Below are 21,222 nucleotides of genomic sequence, written 5' to 3'. Positions count from 1 at the left end.
AGATTAAAGCTGTAATATATTTTTTGTAATGGCTTTTGAATTTTTAAGATTAAAACACTGTGAAAGGATTATCATACCTTTTTTGAACATCTGATTTTCCTTAATCTTTCCTTCTTCATTTATTGTTATTCATTAGCATTGTGGGGATTTGCTTCAATTGCTGAAAATGAAAATCTATTATTTTTAGGTTCTAGCAGTGTCCACCCAGCATATGCATCTGTGGTAGCTGCAGCAGCAAGTAAGTATGGTGAAGTAAGTATGCCACAAGGCATGCAGCACAGTGTGTTTTAGGGCAACAATGATTCAATAAACTTTCAAGCCTCAGCAAACTCAATGACTGAATCCAAGTCTGGATTTAAACTGGAAAAACAGATGCTTGGCCTGCATGTCAAAGATGCTACTGACCCACAGTTCTGAGGCAGCGTTACTAGTGAGTATCTGCCCATTTCAGCTGTGACAAAAGCTGGATTTTGCAAAACTTGAGACGAAGATTTTGCTATTTGAATCATGTTTTCCTATTACTTCCTTCTGTCATACTCCTTCAAAGGGAGACTTGATTTAGTTGTAAAACACACAATGCAGAGGGCTGCACAGCCATCTAAGCTTAGGGCTGGAAGCTCTGAAATGCTGACATACGTTAAAGCACTCTTCTCTCAAAAATCTCAGGCTGTGGCTCTGAGCCTGGCATACATGTGATGTTATTCCTGGCTTGCCACTTGTTATTGACAGCAGAATGGCGGCTGCTCAGAGCTCTGCACCTCAGTCCAGGAGCCTGCTCCCAGTCCAGCCCACAGCCTGCATGCAAGTATATAGAGGTGTTTTTCCATACACTGTGCAATTGCTCAGCTGTGCAGTCAAGAAAAGGAGAATATTTTCAACTGTTTGAAAGGTTCTGAGCATGGGGATATGATTGCTTTTGAGTGAAAAGGGAGCTGGGCTATCATTAGCTTTCATGCTCCATAGCTATTTCTAAGTGCTTTCGACTCAGCTTTCCTCTCACATTACTGCAGTCATCCCCAGTGCCAAGTAATTCACAGCCAAGAACATGGCAGGGCAAGCATCTTTTGGGTAGTTCAGGTCTTGAGGGGAAGCACAATTAAGTAAAATTTAGTCGTAAGTTCAGAATAAAGGCAGAGGGGCTGAAGGGGTTAATCTTAACAAGTCAAATGTGCAGGTAGGTATGTGCATGACAGGATTTACAGAAATTTACAGACATTTAAAGATTCAAAAGGGTTTAAATTCTGTTGAAATATGCATCAGTCAGTATTTAATATGCCTGTTAACTTGGTTCTGCTTGTTGTTTTCTTTTATACTTCCTATTCCCACAGGCTGAGCACAGAGTTACTGTCTTTACTAGCAATTAGGAAACCCTGTTTGAGGTTCCCCAGTCAGAAAGAGATGAGTGTTGAGAGTAAAGTATTGGCAACACTGACATCAGTGGGAAGGTTGTATTTGCTTTAATAAGACAAGTAATTTAGTCCAAAAATTGGAAACAAAACCAAAAAAACAACCAAGGACCCCAAAACAAAAATTTCTCAAATTTTCCAATGTTTTCAGTGGTCACTTAATTGTAATTTGGATTCATCTTTCTTCACAATTTTCTTTACTGACATTCTAAGCATAAATTAATTCCCAAAATATTAAAGTGATCACAGCTAAGAGCTGGAGTGGTAGAGATCTACTTCTGATTTCACAGACTACATTTCTAGGATTATGTCCAACATATCAGTACCTGATATTCCTGAATTCTCCTCACCCCTTCCTGATTCTGAAAGAGAAGAGCTGGATAAATTAAAAAATACAGAAAGTACAAATACAGTTTTGATGTCATGACCATACATAAAGCTGTTTTCTCTGTCAGAGGAGCCTTTAGGACCCACTGCTATCATTCAGTGTTTCTGGTTGTTGGTATTAACCAGAGTTTGGCTTGACTGGACAGGATCAGATGTTCTCCTGTCCATCCTGGCTCACAGAGACTCACAGATCTACCTCTCACTGTGCATTGGTAGTTTGCCTGCAAAAGACACCTCAAAAGTAAAGAGCTATGAAACAGAGCACAGTCAGAATGAACAGACCGTTTCCATTTCCAGCCACTGGCACTGGCAATAGTTCACAGGAGCAAAAGAAAGGCAGGACTTGCAGATTAGAGCATGAGAGCAGGGGCAAAACCGCTGCCCTAGTTCTTGCTATTCTTTCCTCTTTATCTTCTGCTTGTCAAAGATAGAGTAACATAAAAAATAAAGGAAACTCTGCTCCATTGGCAGGCCCCTGCCTCAAAGACTTGATGTGCAAAAACTGCTAAATGAAAAAACACTGATGTGACTAGTGTGCCATAGGACAGCTGGTTCCTGCCTGCCCTACTAAGGCTTCTGCCTCTGTCCAACAGCAATAAACCCAGCACACTCCCAAGGGCCACAAGCTCACTTGTTCTCTCCCATCCCAGCTCTTTAAGCAATCCTTTCTTGCACAGCAGCTTGGACCCTAGATGAGGCTTGGGTCTAAATCCAGTGCTTCTGTGAAGACTGCAATCAAAAATCATGTCCTGATCCTTGGTGCCATGTTGAAGCATTGCGCTGGCAACCAAGCATTGGGCAGCAATTGCCTGGGCATTGTCAGGTGAGGTGCTTTCCTGCCCTCTGTATCCAGATGGGGTCAATGGTTGCATCTATTTTCAAACAGGGACTCTAAACTGGACACTGCCTACCATGATACACTACACAGATTTCATCCTCAGCTGTGACTTAATAGGGCAGTAAACAGAAAAGTATTGAAAGGACATGAGACAGTGGTAGTGTAAGTGCTAGAGAGGGCATTGAAAGCTCTTCAGCAGGAAGACCAGTAGGGCTCATGCCTTCAGGAAGCACTGGACAAACATTCCATCCTGGCACCAGGGAGAGCAGCTGGAGTTTATTTTTGGATGCTGCCTTCCTCCCCAAGTTATCCCTGACTTCTTAACCCATCAAGGGTGCTGACCAAGTTGCAGATGGCCAGGCATGTTTTGTGCACAGAGTAGCTCCTCTTCTTCTCAAATCAGTTCTCATTATTCACAAGGTTCACTCTAAACTGCATGCAAACCGCTGTTCTCATCATTTCTTGCTTCCATGCCTCCCTGCTCACCACAGAACTTGCCAACCAAGGTCTCTCTGCTCCACTACTTTGATTTTTGACCCAGTTCTTGGAATTTGCCTGGGACTGTCCATCCCCAGTTTGTTACAGACTTCTCCTAGTCCTGCTCAGCCTCCAGCTTACACAGAGCTCTGTTCTAATGAACACATATTCCCATGCCACAGCCTCACTGACATCTCAGATTCGAAGGAAGAGCAAGCTTTGCAACCTGGAAGTGCAATTCCAACTTTTTCTCCTCTATCACCACCATGTTTGCCCCACCCAACAAAAGCATGGCAGAAAGCAGCTTACTGCAGGGATGGGGGTAATGTGCCTTTGGGAGGTATAGCAAGAGGGAGCAGCTCCATGGCCCAGCAGTCATGCATAGAGAAAAATCCACATTGCTAACATCAAATTAAAATTTAAAAGTGGGATTAAATACTTGGATACTGAGGTAATGTCTCTTTTACCCTCTTGTACTCTGTTTCCACTGATCTTGTAAAGAGTGTTAGATATGCATTGGGGCTCAGTCATGGCAAACATGAGACAAGGGCAGCTCCGAGACTCAGAGTTAATTTTCTACCACCACTTTGGCTCATACTGATCTCCTGTGTGTAAAGCCTGCCCTGCACAATTCCATACAACACTGACTGCTGCACACACAGATTTTTCTCTCTGAAATCTGAATACTCAGCCTGGTATAGCTGTGGTCCATCTGGAGCCTTACAAGCTTAAGAGTTTAAAAGCCTTGCCAGTTTTGGCAGATGAGCCCATTACTTCCATAAACAGGATCTCTCTGGCATCTGGAGTTTACAAGGTCTCTCAGGACAGCTCCTAGAAATCCCATCAAAGGGCTTCTAGTGGCCTGGAAGGTTCAAGTTTGGGTCAAACACAAGCTACTTACTTCACCTAATTTTGCAATGTCAAGCTCCCAAGGAGCAGCAATTTCTGTTTTCTGAGACAACCATTCAAAATGGTCTCATTGATGACATCTTATTGATAAAATAACCTCCCGGGCCCCTGTCCAGTGTTCACAGAGTCTGGTAGAACATTCCCACTGATTTCACCAGGCTTTCAAATTAATATTTCTGGGAAAACTAATGAATAAAGGCTTGTTAAAGGATAAATTTGTTAACAGGCTTCTTAGGAATAATTAATGAAATGAAAGGCATGATTAAAGACATGGTTTTCATCTGCAAATGCTTTGAGCCTTCAGTATTTTTGAACAATGGGAATTTAATAACCCAATCACCTTTAAAAAAAGCCTTTGTGTAGAAGACATGTCAGACACATGAATTCTCCCACATTATTTTTCCATTGTCTCATTACTTACGGTCTGCCTGCTTGCTCATATCCACTTAATCTCTGCAGAAAGGGTAGTATCTGGTCTGGGGGATTGTTTTGGGGTTAGGGTTAAAACCTTCCTCACACAACTAGGACAATTGGATGGTACAGAAATAGAGATAAACACAGATCACCAGTGTGAGTGGGAGAAGGAAAATTACAAAGGACAGCAAATCACAGAGGTAACTGCAGATCTTTTAAATGCAGACCAGAGACTTAGAAGTAATATCCATAACTAAAGGGAACAGACAGATCTGTATGACAGACAGAACAAGACAATCCTTTTCTAAGCAGGCTCAAAATATATAGTTAACATCTAAGAAAGTCTATTAATGACAACTCTATATATGAACCATTAATTCTGACAGCTATAAAGTGAGACTCAGTGAAAAAGCTAGGTAGCAGTAGTACTGAACCAAACACGCTGTAATAAATCACACTTTTCCACTTTGATGTCTACACAGGACAGGTTCAGGCTGCACAAGGAAGAGGACAGAATACAGGTATGTTTTAATTTAACAACAACCAGTAGATTTGTACTGCTTAAATTCTAGAAAACCTTGTGGTTAAGTTCCATATGCTAACCAATATAATATTTTCAAAGCATTCAGGGGCACTGCCACCTCTGCAAATAACAGAAATATTTTACGACACAATACAGGTAAAGGCATTACAATCCTTCTCTATTTTATCCCTGCAGATATTTTTACCACTTACATCTACCAAGTCATGCAGTAACACACTGGTTTTCCCTCCTAACCATGTTCATATCAGGCTGCAGTGAAAGGAGATATCATAGTGGTTGCCGCATGACAATAGCGTAACTTTAAAGGAAAAAAGTAAACAAGATTGATTAAACATGCAGTTGTTCTCAAAACACTAGTCTAAAATCATTTATAGAGGTCTTCTATAACATTTGCTTTTGCAAAATGAGAGGTGAACATTGTGTCTGTGTAAGTTTGCCTGACCCAGTTCACGGGCCCTGAGCACAGTCAGGATCCCAGGACCCACTGCCAGTTGTTCCAGCAGACCAGCTAATAGCTGCACTTTGCAGCACCTACTAACACTTAAACTCTTTTTCCAGCCACTTTCAGCCCTTTTAAATTAATTCATAGTTTCCATCTTCCTTTTCTGTGTGGTCTGAAAATGTGCAGAAAGACAATTTGGGGCCACTGCATCCCTTGTGATGATGCTCCTCTCTCCTCACCCACTGGTGTCTATTTAACCTCTTGCCTCTTTGTCCGATCATGCAGGTGCTCAGCGCCAAGAGCCCATTGCCACCTTCCAGAGGGCTGCCAGCTCTCCAGTCCACCTGGGTGAGCAAGACTGCTAGCAGCAGATTTTCCACTCTCTTTAACAGTTTTAGCAACCACAAATTAGTCCTTGTACTGCACATTGTTTTCCTGCATCCTGGAGGAGGACCTGTGGGTATTCTCAGCTCAGTCAGAGAGAAAGAGAAAGGTTTTCTAACCAGGCGACAGCCTGGGAAACAGTTGGGAAAGAATGTAAATAATTCTCTAATCTATCTTGTTATTCACATTGTTTATAGATATGTTCTACTACTAGTTGGTGCTCAGTGCATGAGTCTTGTCCTGGTGTGACATGTTTTTACTCTAGACCAATGAAATTAGTCTTCTCGAAGTTCTCTATATATAGAGCAGTACATTTGAAATAAAGGGGAGAGCTCATTTTCTTAGCCTTCTGATCTGGAGTTCTTTGTTCCCGTCCTGCTCAACAGCGTCAAGGACCAGGGCAAGACTCATGCACTGAGCACCAACTAGCAGCTTCCTGAAAGGGAAAGGCAAAGGAAAGCTCAGTCACAGGTGACCTGTTGTTTCAGGTCATGAGAATCAACATCTACAAAGTGTTTTCAATTTTTCTTATTTGTTAGTCAAAACAGGAAACAAACAACCAGCTCTGTGCAGCCTATCAGGTCTTCAGTAGAGCTAGATCTTCTGTTCCTGTGATTCCCAGAAACCTCTAGGCTGACAGTGAAAGTAGAAGTTGCTTTTAATTCTGAGGGTAGAAACATCACCTGTACTATTCTCTCTTCCTGGAAGTGCAATTGACCCTTCCCCAGCAAGCAGCCCAGTCAGCAGGCACTTTGCAAGACCTACAACAACTTTCCAGGGGCTCCAGAGCTCTCAGCAGACCTACCAAACACTAACTCTCCCATGATGGAGAGCAGAGTTTCTCAGAGACAGATTTTGTCTGGGAGCATCCAGGGTGGGATGTGGGATGGAAGTCAGGTTGCAGCAAGGCATGCAGGACTGCAGTGAGGCTGCAGACCCTCAAAGTCCCCACAAGAGCAGCAGAGCAGGTCCAGTGGTGGTTCCCAGGATGACCCAATAGCCCAGGCTGCCAGGCAAGTCCCGAACACTGAGGCAGGTCTGACCAGCTGAGGCAGGGCACCAGGTAAGTGAGGCAAGGTCAGGGTCAAGATATCAAGGCACAAGCCTAGGCACAGGTACAAGGAGCAAAGGAGCACATCTCTGTGCTGTCCCATAGATGCTTTCCACAGTCCTTTCTCACACACAACACAAGACAAGTGCTGCCCTGTACCAGTGCTGACCTCTGGCATGGGCAGCCAAACCCACTGGGAAGGGAGAGACTGCAGCAGATGAAGGTGTCCCTTGGCCCTGAGGGCTTTGGTGAGAACTGGGAATCACAGGAGGAGTATTCTGGCAGGGAAGAGCCAAGTAGTCATTCACATTGAGGTTAGAATATGTTATTATGCAGGATATGTTATTATCTTTCCAGATAATTTCAGCCAAGTAATCTCACCCAGCAGTCTCCTGGTCAAAATGACAATTTGTAGTTGACCTAGTTGCAGCATATTTAAAATGCACTTGTCCCAAGATGTACTCCATTCTCTCACTTTTCTACTCCTCCTCATTTCAATCTCCTTCTCTTCTTTCTGTTTTCCATCTGTGTTTGTCTTTTTCATACATTTTTGGCCATACTAAATGATGTACTGGCTAATTCTCAGGCTAGCCAAATCATTGCCAGAAAACAGGAGAATACTGCAGAGTCTTACTTAAAACAAAGTCAGTATTTCACCCCATCTAATTGCTTAAGGCTCCTTAATGTCACCCTAAGATGATTAAAAGGCACACATTTTCCATCATATATGATTCTGTTTTCTTCACCGCGGAACAAGAAGAAAAAGAAATACAAACACATATTTGCTTGTATTCCCAGTAAGTCCCGAACCTTTTTTCAGTCCAGAATGTGTCAGCTCAGAGGTGTTGCTTTCAAGCAGCAAACTTTTCTAACAATCAAAGGAAAATTCCTGAACAAGTCCTTGCTTTCTTGGAAAGGCAGGTTGTGCTTCTTGATCCCACCAAGTGTGTGCAAAGAGCAGTGATCAGTTCTGAGAGTTTGGCCATGATGTTGAGGAACTTCCTCTCATCAGCTCAGGTTGCCAGAAAAGTTTGCTAGGAAAATGCCCTCCCCCAAACACCAGTTACTTGTGCCACGCACATTAACTCCCTTGAAATCCCATACTCGCTTAGTCTTGAGTTTTCAAGAATGTTTTTCAAGGCAATTATATGGAATAGTTTTGGTGGTGTCTTTCTGTTTTTTAAAGAGACCAGTCTTGGGGTATCTTAAAAATCAACCCTTTTTTTAATGGGCATCTTCAAGTGAGGAAAAAAAAAAAAAGCCCTAGTTGTAAAAATAATCATTTCACTTTCAGATACACATTTCATGGACAGCTTTCTTCATTATGTGTTCTAGGACAATATGCAAGAAATAAACCTCTTTCCTGGATAAACAGGTCACTCAAAAAGCTGTATGTTTTGCATATTTGCAGCCAGCTACCCCAAATTCTTGGTACTTATCTTGTGTTCTTGGTACTTATCTTCTTCATTAGGATACTAAACTGACACAGAAAGTTCTAAATGGGTGAACTGAGAAGACTGGTGGAGGAAACAATAGACAGCTCCTAGCCACAGGGATTTGGACAGACTAGAGTACCTGTGGACATCTGAGCTGATGAAGCTGTTAATTGTTAATCTAGAAAAACCTCACCATTGCTCCCACTGATAAAAAACAGTCTTTCAGCAGCTGCCTGTCTTTTGTAAACAGTCAGAGATGGTAAAGAAGCCTGGTTTCTGCGGGTGCTCCCTGACAATGAAGTGGCAGCAGAAACAAACCTGTGACAGTGAGATGGGCACATCCCATTGCTCCTTCAGCTCACATCCCTACATATGAAGAACAGAAAAGATGGCAAATCTTTGTGCAGCTCCTCAGCTGGTTCCATTTGCCATTCAGTTCCTACTGCTTTAAACAGGTTTGCCACTGCAACTCACAGAGCAGCATATGTGTACAGAAGACTCGAGAAGTGCGGGGTCTTCTTTGTAATTTGCTCTTTGTCTGGTTTTTCTTTTCAGCTAGTCAGGATGAAAAGCAGCCTCATATGAATCTTCCTTTCTCACAGTCACGGGGTGCTCCTCCAGCCTGGGAGGGGGAGGCACACCTTTGGAGATTATCTACTCATAAACTGGTTTCATTGAAATTTGTTCTTCTCAGTGACAGCATTCAGGAGACATGTTGGCCACTTTGATAACAAATAAGCATCAGCTTTTCTGTGGGGGTAGGGTCCCCCTGCTCTGCAACCAACACCCCTAGCTCCTGTTGCTGCTGCTTTCTCATGACTCTGCTGAAGGATGTATGAAACTGGTAAACAACACTGCCAGAATATAGGAATATTCCTCCTGGTTTTCCTCTTGTTTCTTTTCCCATTACCCAGGCCTGCCCTTCTTTTACCTGATTTCTCCTCCTAAGCAAAATCACAAAAAAACTTCCGCGTGCTTCAGGATTGACCTAGCCATTCACTGCCCTCAGTTTTTAGATCCTTCACTGGGTGTTTAAGTAGTGCTCAGCATAAGGAGGGAAATCACCCTAGCAATGAAACATGGCAGGGTTCCTCCTACCCTAAGGGAGATCACACACCTTATTCAGCCATCAGACTCATCCAACAAGTCTCCCTCGCAAAGGGAAGCTGATAGCTCCTCATGGGAAAGGCAATCTAAGGACAAGGTCAGTGCTCTCTAGGCTGGAGGACACTGGCAAGCCCACGCACAGCTTTATTGAAACCTATATTGTAGTTCACCCACTGGCTCTAGTCAAGAGCACACCAGCTCTGTGCAGCTTATTGGATCTTCAATAGAGTTAAAGCTTTTCTTCCTGGGATTCCCAGGAACTGTTTCTGTCCTAGTCAGATGCAAGGGCATTCATCTGGCTGCAACCCAGAGCAAAACATCACTTTTTGGGAACATCTTTCAGCAGGTTCCAAAACCAAAGACATTTTGGGGTTTATTTATAAGGGCAGAAATTTTGATGCAGCTATCCATGCCTAATAAGTGGCAAGCAATTTTTAGACAATTTATTTGTGTTTTGGTGGGCTGAGGGGATAGAGAAATCTGTAGGTGAGAGTTCCTTGTAGATTTTCAGTGAAGAACAACTTAAATTAAAAAAAAAAAAAATGTACTGAGGTTTATGCCTCAGTATCAATGCAATTTAGAGGAATAAGACCAAAGCAGATCTAGTGAGGTGTATTTAAAACCTTAAAAAAGGTTAGTGCTCTGAGGGCAGTGATACAAGGCTCCTAATTATGGCTTGAAATATGCACATAAAAGTTCCCAGATTTACTGATTTCCTCAGCTCCTAAGTTATTAATTTACATTATTGTCTGAACTGACCTCTCTAAATTGAGTCAGAACTGTGTGATCTCTAGTATTTGCACTACTACCAGTAAAAAATTTTTTTCTCTCTCTCTCTTTCATGTGTGAAAGCAATGGAAATAGACTCATGGAAACCTGGACTGAGCATTTTTGACACAGGTAAATAGTTAAAACATCTAATAACTAGTCTGGGAATAAGTGGTTTCCATCACACATGGGTAAAGCTAAATCTATTTATTCATCAGACCCATGACACTGGTGATAACAATCTCATTTTAAGAAGTAATTACATCATTCAAAATTATAAATAAAGTATGTTGTTTACATCTTAGCAGACTGTTCTGTGCTTTCGTCACTCTTGACTTCCTGCTTAAAGCAGGAGCAGAAGAGAGGAGCTCTGGAAAGAGTTGGCAGCTACACTGCAGGAAAGGAATTCTAGTTACTGAAATCCATTTGTAAATGAGAAGGTATTTTGGGAATGCCACAGCTGAGATCACAGTTTAGAGCTGCAATCAGTGAAGAACATGACAGATTATCCTGATGTCAATGTACTTAGGGAAGACATTCAGATAAGAAAAGGAGGGTTTGTGTCAAACGTAAAGAATAATGAACATCATTGAAATTTTCAGACATTTTAGCCTTAAAAACTGACAATATGGAGATAAGAATATTTTATGAATACTGGTGAAGGAAAAAAAAACCCTATATTTGTAACAGGCTCTAGTAGCAGCAAGACCAAGACTTGTGCAACCCTTAATCAGGAGCAGTTTCCCACTGCAGATTGAACAGCTCCCTTTCCTCGGGAACATTAAAAGCAGACTGCACAAGATACAGATTAATTCATGACATGGTACTCTCCCTCTTACAAGGGGCCTGACCATCCAGTGTAAGAGGTCTTTCCCACCACGGGTTGTGACGCTGGAGAGGGCTGTGCTGGTGGCCCTCGCAAAGGCCATTCCCTTGAATATTCTTCTTAATAAGCCACTAGTGTGCTTATTCAGGAAAAGCTACAACACAAGGGCCAGGGTGCAGAGGGATATTTTGAGGCAGAAAATGACAGATTGCATTAAATGCAATGAAAGGTTGGCATGGGGGAAGGGATGTTGTATTAACAGTTTCTCAGCAACTGAAGTGCCAGCACAGACTAGTGTGATAAAGTCTGATGAATTCAGATTGTCACTTCAAAGGAGTGGTTTCTGGCATGGATGTAATCACTGCTGTCTTACTTAAATGAATGGGAAGTTTAATCAGTATGGACAGCTGTGACAATCAGCGAAGGGAACTTTAATTAGCATGGCGTAGACTGCCCATGCAGCAGGTTGAAATTCCCATGGCAATACCAACAATAAATTGGACTGGCAGAACAGGGAGGCCCATAGAGACTGACCACTTCCCCAGTTAGTTGGGGAAGAGTATTTGGAGGGTGACCTTATTGTTCCACTAAGCACAAATCAGCCAGCTGACCCACAACCTTCAAGAACTGATAATTACACTGACAAATAAAAATGAAAAATGCTGCACTGCCTACACTTGAGTTTTCCATGCTGACAAAGCTAATGTCAGCTGTATGCCTGGGAAAAGAATATGGATTTTACAGGATGTAGATAAATGCATGAGGCAAATAGCTATCTATGAACTATCCTTCATATACAATTTAGTTGCTAAAATGGATGGCACATGTGAATTTCTAATTTCACTACAGTGTTAAATCCACCTACTTTCTGTTCTGCAAATAAGGCAAGGTGGGGGGGGGGGGGTGGAAATGCACATATGGGGTACCAAGCTGGCACATGTGAGGTATGCAGTGTGCAGGCTGCAGGATGAAGCATGGCTTTGGTCTGTTGCTGAGGAACTATTATGTGCCTGTGTAATTAAAACCTGTACCGAAATATACACAGTCAGGAAGCCTGGCTGATGACTATTTCAGGTTTAAAAAAAAAAAACCCCAATCATTTTCATCCATGTGGTTGACAAAGAGAGGCTGTGCATGGCCAAGTCATGTTGCCTTTAACTTCCACATCAGATAAACTAATCACAAACTTACACAAGACTTGCCTTCCTTCAAAGGCAGGTTTGGTTCATGTCAGCAAGACCTTCAAGCCTGAGAGAGGTCAGAAATGTTTTCTGCAGCAGATATCACTGGATGGAACTGTTTGGTGTCACCCATTCCACATTATTTTTCCTCAGTCAGGAACAGGTGGCCAGCCTCAGGCAGTGCTGCCCCAGCACCACCACTCTACCTCCCTGCTGGTGTTTCCCCCATCCAAACGGGCTCCCATGGGCAAATACACAACACCAGGTGCACTTCTCCCTGTTCCTTGCCTGGGAGCTCATCCCCAGTGCACAAGACAAGAGGCACGAGCCAGCAGAGTGCTGGACAACAGCTCTGGCCATAAGAGATGAAGCTGGTCAGAGCCTGGCTTGCCAGCCTGCTTTTGAATGCATTCAGCCTGCTCTGGCACAAGAGGGCCAGCTCCACTAACTGTGGGAGAGAGGCTTTTTTCCCACGAGAGCCAGTGCCAGGATGGGTGGAGAGCTCCTATTCCCAACCCAGAAAGTATCCTGTCCAAAGTTTGGGCAGGAGCACAGGGAAGCTGCATGTGGGACTGCAGGCACTGCAGGCACTGCATACATAGTGACAAAAAGCAGCACCAGCCCTGGGCCTCTCCTAACCTGGCCAGACATAGCAAGGAAATTCTCAAAGAAAGCACACAAAGCAATCACCAACTCTTGCTGTAAACAAAGTAGGGCAACTCTTTGTGCCCTTTGCCTGCTCACAGACAGCCCCATGGGTTCCCATACAAGGCCAAGCCCAGTGCTCCAGCTAGCTCCACATCCTGGCTCTGGCAACAGGCAACAGCAGATGCCTGGGGACAAGCAAAGCAGAAGGAAATCACTGCTTTGGTGCTGCTGTTAGTAGCTCTGTTTGGTCCCTGCAGTAGAAATTTTCTGCACTGGCAGCTGAATTTCAAACTGAGAAGCCAAAACACCCCTGTCTGGTTCTTATGCTGCTGTGTGCTGAAGCCTTCCAGCAGGGATCAGGTACCAATCAGGTCAGCTTTATACCAGGTCGTGCATACTCAGACTTAATACAAACATGGCCCCTTACCCAAAATTATGTGCAGCTTTCAGCATGCAGCTAAAAGGACTCAAAATTGTTGTATTTGATAATTATGAGAGGTAAAATTTTAGACTTTACTGGAATAGAAATAGGAGTGGTTACAGAGGGGGATGGAGCTCATACTTCCCTCCATTTTCTTCACAATACTCTGCCTTATTATGGCTTGGTCCTTAATACCTTCAGCAACCAACTTCAGCTGTTACATCTCCCATCATATTTAGGCAGTGACCTTCCCTGATGTCCCTTTACATACACTGATGCTCTCATGCTTGGCTTGCTCATGGCTGGCTGCTGTGGAGAGACAAAGTCTGTGGTACCTAGTAATTTCTCATACTTTTCTTTATAAAGCTCACACTTTCTAAAATTACCTTTTCACTGTGTCTCTGAAGTCAGTAATCTTTCCTCAACTTATTTGGTGATGAAGATTTAAGGAAGTCTTCCTCCTACTTTTCTTTAAAAATCTAACATGCAGTTTACAAAAATAATAAGCTGTTCTGCTGTTCTTTAGACCAACAGCTTTCTCAGTGAGTGCTCAGTTTTTTAGCTTGTCTGATCATTGCTGTCTCTTCTGTGGATTATCCCAGCTAAATCCCTTTAATCTTGTCATGCTGTACTGAAAAGACACAGCTCTTAGCCCTTGCTTGGAAGGGAGATGCTGGACTGTAGGAAAGTCTTACCATACCAAGTCATGAGTGAAGTTCAGCATTTTTAGACCTTCTGATGCCAGCCTGATGGTGTCCTGTGTGTCAGTACCTTTCACAAGGACATCAGCTCTCTGTTACCCTATTTCTTTTGTGCTTTTCAAAATAACCCAGACTTCTGGGGGCACCTGAGGAGCTGTGGCTTGCATTACTTCCCCAGCTGTAATGAGATGGAGTCAGTTGCTGCCTGTGCTTTTCTCTCCATACAGAAAACAACATTATAAAACTGTTGCTCGTTCACTTCAGACATTGTGCAGCTCATTGTAAGGCACAGTGAGCCAGCAGGGTGGTAGTGCTGGTTCTCAGGAGAAGACTGCTGGGAGCCACCATCCCACACTGTGACCACCAGCCTCTGCTCCTGAGGAGCCCACTACTTGTGCATGATGCTCCCAAGCCCTTGCAGTTAGGGAACTGACTCCCAAAGGGGAGCACCTCAAAGCTGGTGCTAGGAGAGATTTTAGTGGCATTCCTAGAAATGTCTCTGCTCTTGTTTTACCCCAGGAGTGATGTAGATGAAAAAGCGTAAGCTCCAAGGATGTCCTCCCCATCTTTGTTTCCCTCCCACATCAATCCTCAGGCCAGGGGGTCTCTGCAGTGACCCCGTTGCCCATTTCCTTGCAGAGCAATGGCAGCCACCAAGCACACACTGATAGATTCTTTCCTTTCTCTGTTTAGGCTTCAGTTCAAAGGAAGAATTGAATCCAAAGCCACTGGAATCCATCTCCCAGGGGAATCAGAGTACGTACTTCAGCATTAACTTCATAATTAAGCAACATTATTAATTACATATTGCTAGAATGCATTCAAATTAAATAGCAAAAGGTAAGTTTTCAAAAAAGCCTAAGAAAATCCAGGAGCACATTTTTCCCTTGCAGAGAAAAAGTGAGCACTCTCTGCTGACCCCTCATACACAGAATTGGTTTTTGCCTCTACAGGGAAGGAAATAACAGCCAAAATTTAGTTTACCTGGGCAGTGAGATGGTGGCTGCTCCGTACCCCCTCTTCCCAGGCAGTATCAGCTCCAGGCTCCCAGCGTGCAGAGCTTCTTCACTCAGGTACTTTGGTGGCAGAGGACAGCAATCCAGCGTGCTGCAGCCAGGGTTAGATGAGCAAGCCCTGCTGACCAGAGCAGGCTCCCATGGCTATGCTGTGTGCAGGCACCCTTCCCACAGCACTGGGTGGGAGGGAAGGAAACAACCTGAGAAAGGGACCCAACGCCTGCCACAGCCAAGAGAGAGAGGATGCAGAGGGAGCATCAAGGACCACTCAAGTTCAGAGAAGAAAATGCAGGTTCCCCTACTCCAAAATTTTCTACATCCCTTTAAAAAGGCAGATTTACCCATTAACCCATCTTCAGTTGAGGCCAAAGTAGCAGAAGAAAGAGGAAGCAAGTTCTTAGTGGAGAGATGGCATTGCCTGCCACCTCTTCATTAGAAGCCACCCCAAATAGAGGGTTCACCCTTCCAACAGTGCCTGGGTCCTCTTTTGCCCATCCTTGGGCAGCTGAACACTGTCTGGACTCTTTATAGTAACTACTGAACCAAATGTTTACGTATTCCCAGGCATTCCTCTTAATATTTAAAGAATTATTTTCCCTATCAAAGATGTCAAATACACCTGAAACTGATACAGAAATAAGGGAAAGAAGAAGAAAAAGGGAAGGTTCTGCCCTACAGACCCCATTGCACTGCAGAAAAGCAGAGCTTGGTGCAGTGGAGATGCCAGCAAGGACAGCTGTGTTTCCAGCAGTTAAACTGAAATAAGTCACACCAGAAACAATATTTTCATCCCACTGCTAACTCTAGGACCCATAAAAGCCCTAATTCAGATCTTGTCTCCCTGCAAATCAGAAAGTGCTCACCTCCCTGTGAAGCACCTTTAGCCTGTGCTCTTGCAGTGTCCCTCTCATGTCCCAGCACTGCATCGGAATCCTCCCCAGAAACCAAGTCTGTCTATAAGTGTATGTAAATCTTTGCCTCCCCAGACCCTGCTGGCTAACAAACTGCCCACTTTCCACATATAGATCTCATGAACTAGTTCCCTTTGAAGGATAAGAAATTCATGAAAACTTGGCTGTTAATTGAGGTATTTGTTGTGGGTTCCCGACCTTGCCTCACGATCTGCTGCGAGCAGACACGGTTCTCAGTCACGCTCCTGTAATTCAGCATTATTAGAATTAGAAAAAAGAGACAGCTATGGGAGAAAAAATTGAAGGTAATGAGATGGGAGGCAGTTGCATAAGCCACTAAGAACAATTGGTGCTTTGTAGCCTTCGGGCTACCTAATGATTAAAACACAGTAGTTTGAACACTCTGATTGGTAGGAGGCATCATCAGAGGGAAATCAAGAGATGGGGATGACCCAGACGCCGGAGGGGGAAAATGTTAATTAGCGCTCTAGTTAAGCCAAATTTTGATCCCACTCCTGGTCCCAGACCAAAGTTGAATGCTTCACCACTAACTTGCAGAAATGTGAAAGCAGGTTGGCAGAGATGAAGACAGCATTTGCAGCACAAAGATGAGGTTCATCTGTGTAATTAAAGGGAAGAGTTTGTTTGGGTACAGGCATACCTTTTATAGAACATTCCTTTCAGCCCAGAGAGGAAACACACAGCAGCATACCACTGCTGCTGCACACACGGGTACAAGGCTACAACAATGCAAAGGAACAGCCCCCACTCGGTCTGAACATCCCAAGCAAAATCATCCTTGATGTTAGCTCCAGCTCAGAAGGAAACTGATGAACAATTCTCATTCAGAAATGCAGAGCTGCCAGGATTGTTCAGTAATCCTGGATTGTAATCGCCTTGAAGAGATCCCACAGTGTCCTTCCCCTAAGGCACATCCTAGGCATCACACATTTCAGGAACTTCCCTGCCTTCTGAGCGACATTAATACGGTAACTGTTCCTGTTATGTCTATTACAGCAACTAAGTCCACAACAGTGTCACCAAGGAAATCGCCTTAGTTTGTGCTCTGAAGGTGGCCAGACCACAAAATCCAAGCACCATGGCTGGTTTTACAAACTCCTATCACCTCTGGGCTGCAAATAAAGCGTGCTGAGCCCAAGACATGGCTCTGAGGGCACAGGATATACAAGTCAGCTTGCTCCTGTGGGGCTGACCTCCCTGGCCCCAAAATGCAGTGCTCCCACACTGACCCCTGTGAAAAGTTTCTTGCCCTTTTGTCACACAGCCAAGCTTAGATGTTGTATGGGACAAAGTCATGACAAGAACTATGTTTACAACCAGTAGGACAGAGTTGAGCTGCCAACTGTGACTTGTCTTTGTCAAAGGCTTTTTTGTAGAGTTTATACAGCAGGACAAGTCACTGGATGCAGACTGTTTAGGCCTTTGATGCTTTCAAGAAGCACAGCAGTCAGAAAGGACTAAAAATATCTTCCATGTTTCTTTATCTCTCCTCAGATTGCAAGGTTGATTTGTCCTTCTTAATGGATGGGAGCTGGAGCATTGGCAAACGCCGCTTTCAGCTCCAGAAGCGGTTCCTTGGTAACGTGGCTCAAGCCCTTGGCATTGGCAGCACTGGTCCTCTGATGGGCATTGTTCAGTATGGGTAAGAGTTTCCCAAACATTCCCATTGCCACAGGACATGACTGCACACTCTGGCAGCTGTAGCTCTAAGCTGATATGTGCTAAAGGCCTCACTCCAGCTTGCACTCAGGAGCCAGGTAGTACAGACCAGCCCTATGGCTTTTGTGTTGTATGTGAAGCAAAACACTGACATTTGCTCTAATTTCTCCTTTTAGTGATGACCCTTCCACAGAATTTAACTTAAAAACTTATGTCAACTCCAAGGATCTAAGGAATGCCATTGAGAAAATTCAACAGAAAGGGGGACTTTCCAATGTTGGTAGGTGATGGGGCCGCTTGCACATCCTCTGCTTAGGGAGGGCTTCAGAGCCTGGGCTATATAGCAAGCCCACACCTCCTCACAGGATACAGAGGCTGGGACCAAACAGTGCTTAGTGCTAGGGCCAGGCTGGAGAGAGAGCACTGCTCCCACTATGACCTGCATGTGTTGCTCCCAGGTCCTGCAATCCATCTCAAGTTGACAGGACATACGGGCAGTTCCCATCAATGCTTTGGGGATCCTTGATAACCCAGCTCATCATCCCCAGCCTCTCTGGGGCATAGGGAGGGGGTTCAGTGCAGGAGGGCTCAGGAAGCACTGGCACCAGTAGCAGAAGTCTCCCTTCCTGCTCACACAACCACAGAAACTGCTTTCCCCAGCTCTCTGCAGCCTCTAACCCTTGAGTCAGCTCTCTGCCTACTATTTCATGGGATATTATCCCACAGAGTACTTCCAGATCTGTAACTTCTCCTCAACTCCTCTTCTATTACAGGGAAGGCACTTTCATTTGTTAACAAAAACTTCTTTCTGGATGCTAATGGAAACCGAGGTGGAGCACCCAATGTGGTTGTAGTGATGGTGGATGGGTGGCCAACTGACCGAGTGGAAGAGGCCTCCAGGCTGGCCAGAGAATCAGGGATCAACATTTTCTTTGTCACTGTTGAAGCAGCTGCTCAAAGTGAAAAGCAGAATGTTATTGAACCAAACTTTGTGGACAAGGTAATTTGTGGGCTGAGTCTGACCAGGACTGAGTCTGAGCATTTGACCAGGCTGAGTCTGACTAACCTTTCCAACCTACTTCATTCAGGGCATTTCCTTTTCCTTCTTACCACTTACGGTTATTTCTTTTCCTTCTTGTACATACTGTCTTCATTTTTTCTGTACAAAAACCAGGCAGTAATGCTGAGATCAGCAAGGGGATGAAGTCAGTAAAGTTCTGGTTTGAGGTACATCATCGAGCAAATGGCTTTTGACCAACTAAACCTTAGCACACACCTGCAGTTGTACTGAGACGAGCAGCTTTCCAAATACACAGTATTTGGAAAATGACAAAGTTGTGCTGGAATTGTTTTTTTCACAAACCTCCTGCTGTGCATCTCCCACTAGGGAAAGGAGCCCTGTCAACCTAATGTCAATGTTGCATTTACAAACAGGTCCCACATATGCAAAGGTTGGCACAGTCCCAACACAAGCACATCCTAGTTTTTCAGCTGCACTGGATAACTCAGACATTTTCTTTTTACTGTTGATAAAGGCTATTTTTCAGTTATTTGTTTCTGCTGCTATGGACTTCATGGTAGCTCTTGGAAAAAGGGTAAATCCCTGACATATGCAGAAAAAAACAGAATGCAAGCTTTGATTGATTTGTATTTGGCACCAACACTAGCTGTCTGATAACAACGCTTCAGAACAAGCTGGTACTCTGCTAGGGCAGGAGATACCTACCAAGTGGCAGACCAGGCTGGGCTTAGGAAACAGGGTCATCTGGTATTTTCAAAAAAGAGATTCCCATCTGAGCTGGGTTGCTCTGCCATGAAGTAATCTCCCATGAGTTTCAGAGCTGCTCCAAAGAGCTGCACTGTCTCTGGTCAGCATATAATTGGATTGTAGTCTCATTTGCATTTAATGTTTTTAAAAAAACAAAGCTATAGCAAGTCTCTGCAAACCTGCCAATGACACAGCAGAAGTGAATAGAGTGGGGTCAGAACAGCAAGATAAGGAGGGAATGGTGGCTTAAAACTGCTGCATCATAACACTAAAATAGAAGTAAAACAGTAAGAAGAGCAAATGAGAGTAGGACACCATGAAGAACACAGACTGGAGGGAACAGTAACTCCCTTGGAGCTGTTAGGCTTTATGCAAGTGAAGACCAGTGCCTTGGTCTTTTAAAACACTCACACACACCATCACAAAGCTGATAGATAAAGCCTGGCTTAAAAAAAAAAATTCTCACCCAGAGAGCTGAGGAATTGGCCTTTAAGAAGCACTAAAGCCAAAGACAATTTGATCCAGCCTGTTTGTATCACTCCCCTCCTTGCCCCACCCTTCCCCTCCTCCACCCCTTGACTTTTCCCATGTCCTCTTCTGTGCCAGCCCTACTTCCTACCCACACTCAGCTGACTCCCACTAACTCTATAGAAGCCTCCCACACATGTGGCCTTATGAGTATTTACTTATATAAGTTAATGGGTTTGTTTTTTTTTTTTTTACTATTTGGCAGAGCCAGCACTATGAGCCTGGGCTTTCTCTGCTTATAAAAGTATGAACCAAGTTATCCTCAGATTAAGCCCCAGGTTTCACTTCAAAGTAGTAGGGTTTGTCAGCAGGCAAGACTTTCTTTCTTGTCCTGAATGATGGAAGCTGAAGTTGCTACCTGGCAAACACACAGGCTCTTGTAATGTCCATGGGAGCCACACTAAGAGCAGCTCTGTGATTTGGATGCTTTTCCCACGAACAATGTGACTCACATAAAAAAGCCTGACAGTGGCAAACTTGCTTATTACAGTTTTTTCACTACTATAATATCAGCTCCATCCCACAGTTTAAAAAAAAAAGCAGGAAAAACTGTCACATTACACAAGTATCTGTGATGTTACACTGACATCATTTCCCAGGGAAGCAGATGGTGATTGCAGGAGAGGCCATTTCAGACTCCAGCATTGCTCTTTCCAGGAGCCTGTATTTACAATTTAGCTACATACCCTAGCAGGAACAGGCAGACTGAATTTCCATTGCATTTATCCTCATGTTGCCTTGCAGGCAGTGTGCAGGACAAGTGGATTCTATTCCCTCAACGTGCCCAGCTGGTTCAGTCTCCACAAGGTGGTGCAGCCCCTGGTGAAGCGGGTGTGCGACACCGACCAGCTGGCTTGCAGCAAGACGTGCCTCAACGCCGCCGACATCGGCTTCGTGATCGACGGCTCCAGCAGTGTCGGCACCGGCAACTTCCGCACGGTTCTCCAGTTTGTGGCCAACATCAGCAAGGAGTTCGAGATTTCGGACACCGACACGCGCATTGGAGCTGTGCAGTACACCTACGAGCAGAGGCTGGAGTTCAGCTTTGACAAGTACAGCACGAAGCAGGACGTGCTGAACGCTATCAAAAGGATCAGTTACTGGAGTGGGGGCACCAGCACGGGAGCAGCCATCAGCTACGCCTCAGAGCAGCTGTTCAGCAAGTCCAAACCCAACAAAAGGAAGATCATGATTCTCATCACAGATGGCAGGTCTTACGATGATGTCAGTGTGCCAGCCATGGCAGCTCACCAAAATGGTAAGGTCTTCTATCACTGCCTGCTCTCCCCTCATGCCTCAGCACTTATCCAGGTCAGATAAATGCAGTTTGCTATAATTTGAAGGCACTGGATGAAACCTTACAAAGGAAGAGTAGTATT

General features: G+C 44.2%; 1 protein-coding gene across 2 annotated transcripts in view; it reads left to right on the top strand.

Moving 5' to 3' along the window:
* The window catches only part of VIT (vitrin), a 53,911-nt gene that overhangs the window by 29,337 nt on the left and 3,352 nt on the right, over positions 1-21,222 (top strand). Inside the window, exons 9-18 of one of the 2 annotated variants that reach the window (XM_053974447.1) lie at positions 188-238; positions 4,914-4,952; positions 5,054-5,110; positions 5,703-5,765; positions 10,248-10,295; positions 14,634-14,696; positions 17,383-17,530; positions 17,724-17,827; positions 18,321-18,547; positions 20,588-21,101. In XM_053974447.1, coding sequence (XP_053830422.1) covers positions 188-238; positions 4,914-4,952; positions 5,054-5,110; positions 5,703-5,765; positions 10,248-10,295; positions 14,634-14,696; positions 17,383-17,530; positions 17,724-17,827; positions 18,321-18,547; positions 20,588-21,101 — 1,314 coding nt within the window. The remainder of the gene's footprint in view (positions 1-187; positions 239-4,913; positions 4,953-5,053; positions 5,111-5,702; positions 5,766-10,247; positions 10,296-14,633; positions 14,697-17,382; positions 17,531-17,723; positions 17,828-18,320; positions 18,548-20,587; positions 21,102-21,222) is intronic. The other variant, XM_053974448.1, reaches the window with a different exon arrangement.

Source organism: Vidua macroura, chromosome 3 (genome assembly GCF_024509145.1).
Source record: "Vidua macroura isolate BioBank_ID:100142 chromosome 3, ASM2450914v1, whole genome shotgun sequence".
Lineage (NCBI taxonomy): Eukaryota > Metazoa > Chordata > Aves > Passeriformes > Viduidae > Vidua > Vidua macroura.
This window is presented reverse-complemented; position numbering and strand designations above follow the sequence as displayed.